At 54.3% G+C, this 9,476-nt stretch overlaps 1 protein-coding gene across 1 annotated transcript in view; it reads right to left on the bottom strand.

Annotated features, from left to right (window-relative positions):
* Positions 1-3,502: 3,502 nt before the first annotated feature.
* Positions 3,503-9,476, bottom strand: part of ANKRD54 (ankyrin repeat domain 54) — a 27,027-nt gene continuing 21,053 nt past the window's right edge. The window contains exon 7 of the mRNA XM_007941751.2: positions 3,503-3,673. Within this exon, the coding sequence (XP_007939942.1) occupies positions 3,503-3,673 (171 nt within the window). The remainder of the gene's footprint in view (positions 3,674-9,476) is intronic.

Consider the following 9,476-nt stretch of genomic DNA (forward strand, 5'->3'; position numbering starts at 1 on the left):
CTTCCCATATATAAGAAGAAGGCTTGAGAAAGCAGCTAATGGTATGTTTGGATGCTGAGTGTACCCGAGTTGTTGTTCAGCGGCCTGCCATGTTGTCTGCTGATCTTAGGACTCTTAATAGACTTGAATCAATGGTCTGCTGTGTTGTTCGGTAGCATTGGGACTGTGCCTTTTTACTTGTCAACCTTGGGCTTGTCAGCCTCAGTAGCCAGCAGCTGTCTGAGTGAAGAGAGGTCTCCATCTTCAGTGGGCCAGGAACAGGAAGCAGAACTGAAGCCCAAGGTTGAGGGCCTTTCATCCAGCTCTTAGAGCCTGGCACTTTGAACTTGGACTAATAGCCTCCCAAAACTGTAAGAGTAAACTCCTGTTTGTTCAAGCCATCCCATGTTGGTGTATTCCTGTCGGAGCAGCCCTAGGGAACCAGAACAGGTGGCTTATCTTGGACCTGGCCACCCAGCTGGGCTGCCACTCCTTCCTAGTCACTTCTGTGGGTATAAACAGGTGACTGACTCAGAAGAGCCTCGTTCCAGGGTGGAGCAGGAGACTAGGGCACCCAAGGGGAGGTGGCAGGACCCAGACTTTGAACCTGTCTGAAATCCCAGGCCCAGGAGAGGAAGCTGGTCCCTGGAAGTTTCCCACAGTGGCCCGGGGCCCCAGGACTCTGCTCTACTGGCCGAGGGAAAGCTGTCCAGCCCAGGACCTGGCTGTAGCTCTGGAGCCTCCTGCTTCTGAGGCTGGTCTCCCCGGCCCACCACTGGTGGAGGATGGTACGGCCTGGCACGTAGTAGGTGTGTACTCTGAGGACAGAGTTGCCAAGAAAGGGAAGACACAATCCTACCTTCCCCTTCCTTCTTTCCTTTATCCCCAAAATGTCTGAGCACCTGCACTCACAGAGGCTTTATGGGGAAGACAAAGATGGCTGCCTTCTGGGAGCTCCCAGTCTAAATGGAGAAACAGACACCCAAAAGAAGAAAGGCCAGCACTGTGTAATGAGGTCATCACAGAACACACAGGTCCAAAAGGCGTGGAAGAGGAACTCCACCATCCTAAGGCAATTCAAGCAGGAGTCCCAGAGGAAGTGACATTTGATACGTATTTTCCTGGGGAAGGGCATGCCAGGTGGAAGAACAGCCTATGCCAAGCAGAGTCCTTATATGAGCAGTAAGAGGGTTCTTGTCGCTGAAGAGGGGTGGGATGAGATGGATATGCACAAGGGTGGGTAGGTGAGCTCATGAGGGCCTTCTGTGCTGGCTATAGGAAACTCATGCTCTGGGCCCACGGTGATGACATCAGGAATGGAGGGTCCCCTGGGATGGGCTGCTTGGAAAGGCTGAGTTGGAGAGGCCAGGCTTGAAGCAAGGTTGCCCTGTGGGTCCTAGTGAGAAAAGCCAGTGAGGGCCTGGACTACACTTGGGGAAATGATTTTTGCCAGGAAGATTGATGGCCTGCTGCTGGGCCTGGGCTTGGCCTCCAAGGCTCCTGGGACTCCTTCAGGGGGCTAGGGAAGGCTGCAAGGAGCAGATGGTCCTGATGATTTGTTAGGAGAGAGCTGTGTGTCCAGCAGAGCCAGGAGGCAGGCAGTGGGGGCTGAAACGAGGCTGAGTGAGCCTTTGGCAGCTGGCCCTCAGTGCTCTGGAGAACCCATCCCACCTGAGTCCCTGCAGAGTCTAGGGCTGGGCCCGAGGCAGCCTGTGACCCCAGGGAGGACTCCTCTTGATTGGAGGGAGCTCTGAATTCTGCAGCCCTCTCCCCTCCAGTTTGTGCAAACTCTTAGGGGGCTCCCCCAGCACTCCCAGTGAGCACTGCTAGGCATGGGGCTCTTCTGCAGGAAAGACACATCCAGGAGCACTGCGGAGTGTGAGAGGCCAGAGGAGAGCCCCTAGCTCGGCTTGGGGAATCAGGAAAGACTTCCTGGAGGAGTGGGCACCTGAGCCAGGTCCCAAAGTTCATGAGGACAGGTGGGGGGAGAGAGATGGCAACGGGGATGCCCAGCCTGGAGTCCAGCACAGTATGCAGCCCTAGGGGCTGGATCAGAGCACACATGAGACCAACAGGAAATGAGGTAGGGGAGGTGGGGACCAGTCCCGAAGGGCCCTGTAAACCACATCTGAAACTGGGACCTTCCTTTGTCCCCAGGGCAATGGGGAGCCAGTGAAAATTTCACACAAAGGAGCAACTTGATCATTTTTGCTTTTCAGAAACCTCTGGCTGCCAAGGCAGGCTGCGTGGGGAGGGAGGGCAGTTAGGAGGCTGATGTGAGAATCCAGAGAAAGCCAGCCTTTCTAAGTGGGCAGTGGGTGGCATGCATGGACAGACGGGACGGCTACTAACAGGGTACTGTTGTTGGGGCGTGGTGACTGAATGTTAGGGGTGAGGAGGAAAGATGTATCCAGATGACATCCCACACTTCTGGCTTGGGTGACTGGCAATGGCATTGTGGACAACTGAGAGGGGCAGGTTTAGGGGAGAAGATATAGAGTTTGAGACTGGGATCTGGGGGACACCTGAGGGTGTGTCTATTGGAGAATGCTGTACTGAGCACCTAGTGGGTACTTGGCCCTGGCCCTGTGCTTCACCTCCTTTAGAGTTTGCAGATGGGAAAATGGAGAAACTGAAGCTCAGAGAGGTTAAGCAACTTGCCCAAGATCACAGAGCAAGCCCAAAGCCAGAGCTGAGGTTTCATTTGGGTTTGTCTGATTTCAGATCCAAGATCTTTAGGGGGAACGGTGGGAGGTGAGGCAGGGAGAGCTGGTTGAGAGCCGGGAGAAACTCGAATGTGCAAGGAAGGGGGCTCCCCTCCCCTCATGCAGTGAACACAGCCATGGCTGAAACTGGGCCATGGGGGAGGGCAGGCGAGATGGGGGCCCTGGCTCAGTCACGCTAGCCAGCCCCTCCCTCTGCCCGAGGCTGGCAGGAACAGCAGCATCTATCAAGTCAGAGGTGTGCACCTGGGGAAATAAACACCAATTAACCACCCCGAGGTTTCCGATTAATGAACCTCAGTTGCTCAGGCCTGCTGCTGGGCTCGTTTGGTGTGCTGCTGGCTGGATGTGAGTTGGCAGGAGGCCAGAGTGCCAGGCTGAGCAGAGTGGATCGTTTCTGGTTTAAGAGGCCCAGACTGATTTATGGAGGCATCTGCTTGGTGTCCAGCTTGCTTGAGTGGCCTGGGCTCTGGGTCGAGGAGAGACGGGAGCAGGAGGAAGGGTGCCGAGGAAAAGGGCCCGAGAGAGAGTACAGTACCTGGAGGGGCTCTGGCCAGCTGTGATGCTGCGGAGGACGCAGCCTGGCCACCAGGTGGGCCTGCTGGGTCATCTCAGAGGGGGCCTGGTGCAGGACGCAGGCACAGACTCTGGAGCCAGAGTCGGGTGTGAATCCCGGCTCCAGCAGGACCTCGTGGCCCTGGGACCTCAGCATCTTCACTCCAAAGTCCTGCTGAGCTGCAGGGCTGTCTGAGCAGGTCCCGTTAGAGACCCCCTCTCCAGAGGTGAGGAGCCGGGGCAGTTCACCAACTGCTGCCAGCGGGATGCAGTGTGTCAAGGGCTTTCCCGGGCACATCTGCCTCTTCATCCAAGATCTCAGGTTCCAGTTGAGGAGGCTTGATTTGCACCCTGTGCCCTCTGGGCAGACTGACTGCCTTGTGCTTCTCGAACACAGGCCACTGTTGGAGCTTCCGCTGAGGGAGCAGTGACCGTGTAGGGGCAGGTCAGTCAAAGTGGTGCTGCCCTCTGTGCACACGAGCTGGGGCTGACTCCTTGTCTGCAAGTGACCTGATGAAACTGATCTTCTTGTAGCCATTGGGGCCTCTGTGACAGCCTACAAGCCACCACTGGGGGGTTGACTTGAGCCCATAACTGGGGGGACCAGGGGTTTTGTTGGGATCACCCAGGCATTGGTCCAGCTTCCCGATTTCTTGGCCTTGGCTTGGTTGGGGTCAGCATCTGAATGGTCTGGGGAACAGGCAGCCCTGGTGAGAACAGACCAACAACCCCCAGAGCCAAGCTCAACAGACTTGGGCAACAACACCCAGAGCCAAGCTCCCGGTTCCTGGTCTGGATCAACTGGGGGTGACAGCACACCTTGGCTGTTCCTGTTTGCCGGGCAAATCTTCAGTCCTCAGGACCTTCCTGACCCAGTCCCACCCCGTCTCTGGCCAGCCTCTCATCCTCTGGGACCCAGCACTCTGCTCCAGGCGGTCTCCTGGTCCAACTACCAGCTGTGCCTGTCTATTAGCCTCCAGGCCTGGCCTGTGCTGCTCCCTCTGCCCCTCCAGCTCAGTTCCTCTCTCTTGGATAGAGGTCGCCCTAACTACCAGCAAGCTTGCTGGCCTGTCCACCTCCGAAAGCCTCTGATAGCTGGGGAAGCCACCAATGATCAGCAAGGATCGGAACCCCGCTTAGCCCATCACCTGGTATTGGTCCTTCTCTTTCCCAGGTGACTTACTGAGCACATGGCGCCATGTGCTCACCCAGGAAAGACCCTCCCTCAGTGCCTGAGGACTGATCACAAGAACACAGGCATTCATTCACTCAGTAAGTTCTATGGGATCCTACCGACCCTGTCCCAGGGACACTGGATGCATTGATGTCTGGAAACCTTGGCAGAGAGGATGCATTTACCAGCTGTCTGGCCTCAAGCAAGTGCTTTTATCTGTCTTGCATCTAAAAAAGAGGGGGACAATTAATAGCACAGACAGTGAGGATTTTACTGCAAAGACTAAATCAAAGGGCGTGTAGAAAGTGCCTGCTGGCACATAGTAGGTGCTCAGCAACTGTCACCGCCATCCTTTGGAGGACTCCTTATAGTGAGCGTGCTCTCATATCAGGCTTGGTGGCAACAGCATGTGTGAATCTGGAAGGCGGATCCAGGCTCCAGCCCCAGCTGTCTGGTTGGCTGACCTGGCAAACCTCAGCCAATAGTGACAACGGAGCCATCATTTCCAGGGCTTTTGTGAGCACTTGGGAGTGTTTTTCTCCAAGCGTTTCACGACCATCTGCCAGGTGGGCAAGGGGGGCTGTATTTGGCCCCTTCACTCACTGCTGTCCTCCCACCTAGAGTGTCGCTAAGTGTGCCGTAGGTGCTTAGTGAGGGTTTCTAACGTGAAAGAAGAAACCAAAACCAACCCAATTCCGTCAAGTTAATTCTGACTCACTGTGACCCCCATTGGGTTTCCAAGGCTGTAAATCTTTACAGAAGTAGATTGCTTCATCTTCCTCCCACAAAGCAGCTGGTGGGTTTGAACTGCTGACCTTGTGGTTAGCAGCCAAATGCTTTAACCATTATGCCATGAAGGGTGAGGTCTGAAGAAAGGGCCCACCCAGAGGGGGAATCTGTCCATGTGGATCTTCTCCTGCCTGGCCCCGGCTCCCTTCCCTGCACTGCGCCGTCTCTCAATCACTCAGCAGCAAGCTCTCTGCCCTGCCCTGGCCGGCCCAGCCAGCCAACGGCCCACTTGTGGGTTTCTGACTCACTCCAGTGGCTGAGGCTGACTTTAGCTGGCTGGTTCTTCAGACAGACTTGGGGTTTCAGAAAAAAAATCCTGGCTGGAAACGGGGAGAGAGGAAGATTGGCTGGTTGCGTGGCTGGACCCCAGAAGCTGTCACTGTTCACTGCTATATGGCCGCAGAGAGAGTCCACAGTCCACCCTTCACTTACTGCAGGGATGGGCTTGCGAGTGGGCAGGGAGGTCACCACAGGGATGGAGGCTGCTATGGGGGACGTCCCCTGCTTTCCAGGTGGAGAGGGTTTGGTCCCCAGGGAGGGCTTGTTAGGCGTTAGCCATTGGCCCTGTGGCAGGCGGTGCTGGAAGGGCAGCTTCCTGAAGACTGCACCCCCCACCCCCTTGGCTCTGCAAATGCACAGTAGCCCACCTGAGGGGACAGTCCTCCACTGACCAGTCAGGCCCCAGGCAGCCACGGCAGGCCCCCACCAGTCTTCCCCCCAAGACCCTGGAGCTCTCGTTCCTAACCTTTGTTGAGTGCAGACTCCACTGGGAATGGACCCTCTGGTACACACACACTCTCCACGTGAAGTCTCACATTGTTACAGCACATTCCATCTTTCGTTACTGCTGCCCTTGAGTTGGCTCCAACCCACGGTAGCCCCATAAGTGTCAGAGGATAGCTGTGCTCCATGGATCATTTGGAAGTAGATCACCAGGCCTTTTTCCCAGGTTCCTCTGGGTGGCCTTGACCTTTTGACGACCACTTGAGAGCACTAACTATGGGTACCACCCAGGGACTCCTCGTCTTTACCAAAGACTCACTGCCATCGAGGCGACTCCAACTCATAGCAACCCCCTTTGGGTTTCCAAGGCAGGAAATCTTTACGGAAGTAGATTGCCCAGTCTTCCTTCTGCAGAGTGGTTGGTGGGTTTGAACCGCCAACTTTCTGGTTAGCAGTCAAATGCCTTAGGCACTATGCCACCAGAGCTGCTTCCTCAGCTCTCAGGGCCCATTAATTAAACTTCTTAGACCTGAGGTTCAGCAACCTGGCCTCAACTCTTCAGGGTGTTCAGCCAAGAGAAGGCTCCACTCCCTCCTACCCCTGCCTCTCCTTTGCCCTGGACTGCCCCCTGCCAAGTCCACCCCAGCAGCCATGGGCAAACGGGGCTGTGCTCAGGCCCAGGTCCAGCTTGAATGAACCTCCTGGGCCTGAGGTGGGCAGGCTTGCTTGGAAGGAGGTAAAGTAACACGGACAAGAAGGGAGAAAAGTCGCCCTGCCACACCCCAGCTTTCCCGTACCCTCCAAGCCCAGGGCCCACTGCTGGTAGCCAGCAGCACCCCACTTACGCAAGTGCAGCTTGGGTGTCATGGAAACACTTCATTGCTTTCTCTGGCTCTGCCAGTCTTGGGGGCTACACTTTCCCTCCCCCAGACCTGCCAACCCGGAAGGGGTCTTCTGCTTCTCCTCTTACTGGGATCCTGGAGGCAGGCCCAGGTCCATGTCTCGTGCCTCATACCCACAGCTTCCTGCCAACCCACTGCCATTCAGTCAATTCTGACTCATAGTGACCCTATAGGGCAGTACAACTGCCTTATAGGGTTGCCAAGGCTGTAAATCTTTATGGAAGCCAGCTGCCTCATTGTTATCCCAGAGTAGCTGGTGTGTTCAAACCACCGACTTTCTGGTTTGCACCCAAATGCTTTAGCCACTGTGCCACCAGGGCTGCTTTTCACACCCACAGACACCCTTTTTTCCTTCAGGGTCTGGGGAGCAGCTGGTTTCCATGCATTCAGTTCAAACCATATAAAGATGGGATTTGGGAAACAAACTCCCCTCCTCTGAAGAGTAGCCAGGGATTCTGATTGGTTGAAAGGGAAAAGGGGGTGGAACTAGAGCTGAGAATATAAAAATGGCCAAGACACAACATGAAAAATGTCCTCAGTGTTCCTGAGCTGTAAATGTGGAAGTTATGTTGGTGAATGTCTTGGTGTGGCTGTTTTTACAATAAAAGTTTTATTATTTTTTTTTTTTAAAGGAGGAGGCCAAGCACCAACAGGACACTGAATCACCCAAAAAATCTCTTTGTATTGTAGTCAAACAGCCTGTTGGAGAGGAGCAGCCTGGCAATGCCTCTGTGGCACACCTTCTGCCTGTCCACAGCCCACAACAAAGACAATGTCTGCTCCTGGGGGTGGTGGCTAGCGGCTGTGTGCTGCAGTTCCTGCCCTATTAATAGGACCAAAAACGTTCAGAGTTGTTTTTTTTTTTAACTTTTTATTGTGATTTGGGTGCAATTTTACAAAGCAGATTCGTTTTACACTCAACAGTTCATACACGTTGTTTCTGACACTCATTACAACCCCCACAATGTGACAGCTTTCCTCCTACCTCCTCCTGTGACGACTCCTTCCCCTTGTCCTTGTTACCTGTGTTCCCGCCTGCCTAGCTTTCTCCTGTCCAAATGCTGCCGTGATAGCCCATGGCTGACTGTTCTAAGGGGTTTATCTCCCTGGTGTAGGTTATAGGCCTATCGTTTGGCTGGGTTAAGCCATGGAAGTGTCCAATTCCAGGCCCAAAGGGTGACTCAGAGCCATAGTCTTTGGAGTTTCACCAGTCTTTTCGACCAGTAATCCTAGTCTTTTTTGCTTTTGAATTTTGGTCTACATTTTTTCTCCCATCCTATCCAGGATCTCCAATTTGGATCCCTTTCCAAATGGCTGGCATTGGTGGCTGGGCACCACCTAGTTCTTCTGGTCTCAGGGTCCACTAGTCCCTATGCCTAACTGTTTCCAAGCATCTTTTTCCTCTTGTTTGCTCTGGATGAGAAGAAACCAATAGCTCCACTTAGATGGCTGTCTGCAAGCTTTTAAGACCCTAGTTGCTACTCACCAAAGAAGGAACAATGTCTCTGTATACTGTGTTGTGCCAACTGAGCTTGATATACCCTGCAACCATGGTCCCAAGCCTGCACACCCACTGACTTACTCCCTCAAGGTGCTTGGTTGTGGCTAAGATTCACAGTGACTTTTGAGTCTCTATTAGTGTATTAGTTTCCTCTTGCTGCTAGAACAATGACCACAAACTTATTTGCTTTAAACAACACAGATTTATTCTCTTACAGTTTTAGAGGTCAGAGTCTGAAATCAGTTTCACTGGGCTGATGTCAGCGTTGGCAGGGCTGGTTCCTTCAGAGGCTCTTAGAGGAGAATCCATCCCCTTGCCTTCTCCAGCTCCTGGAAGTGCCGGCACGCCTTGGCTCATGATCCCTTCCTTGTATCACTCTAACTTCTTGCCTCTGTCCTTGTATCTCCTACTTCCTCTCTGATCTCCTGTCTCCCTCTTACAAGGACTCGGGGATTACACTGGGCCCATCCCGCCATCTCAAGATCCTTAACTTAATCACATCCACAAAGTCCCAAGTTCCTGGGATCAGAAGCATAGGTACCTGGTGGGGGCATTATTCAGTCTACCCCAAGTGCTATACCCCTTGGGCTCTGACTGGCTGGGAAGAAAAGGTTAGGGATTTTCTACTTTGGGTTCAGTGGGACCCTTTCTAACCTTGTATTTTCAAGGTCTGGGCTTCACTAACCCCCCCATCTACCCAAAGCTGCTCACAGCTCTGTCTCCCTAAAACTCAGGTGACAAGTCCAAGTGCTGGTGAGAAGGGGCAGCGCCAGCTCAGAGGACCCCCTTCCAGCCTCCTGGGCTAGGGTGTGCTTGCCCTAAGCCCATACCCTACTGACTGGACAAGCCCATGGCCTAGAAGGCAAACAGAAGAGTCTGGGGCCTGCGAAGGGTCCCGGGGAGGCCAGTCAGCACTAGAGTGGCTGGCTATGGGAGAGCGAGGCTAGCTAGGACAGCAAGTGGCAGCCGGAGAGGACAGGCGGCGGCAGAGGCTGGCCTGGTGCTGTAGGAGCCAGACAAAGAAGCTGGGGGTGGCAGTCTCAGCCCACAGAGATGATGGAGACTGTGGTGAGAGCATCCCTGCTCCCACCATCTGGAGGGGAACACGAGGCCCTCACCAGACAAGGGAC

Source organism: Orycteropus afer, unplaced genomic scaffold (assembly GCF_000298275.1).
Source record: "Orycteropus afer afer isolate SDZICR_OR568_19922 unplaced genomic scaffold, OryAfe1.0 scaffold00083, whole genome shotgun sequence".
Taxonomy (NCBI): domain Eukaryota; kingdom Metazoa; phylum Chordata; class Mammalia; order Tubulidentata; family Orycteropodidae; genus Orycteropus; species Orycteropus afer.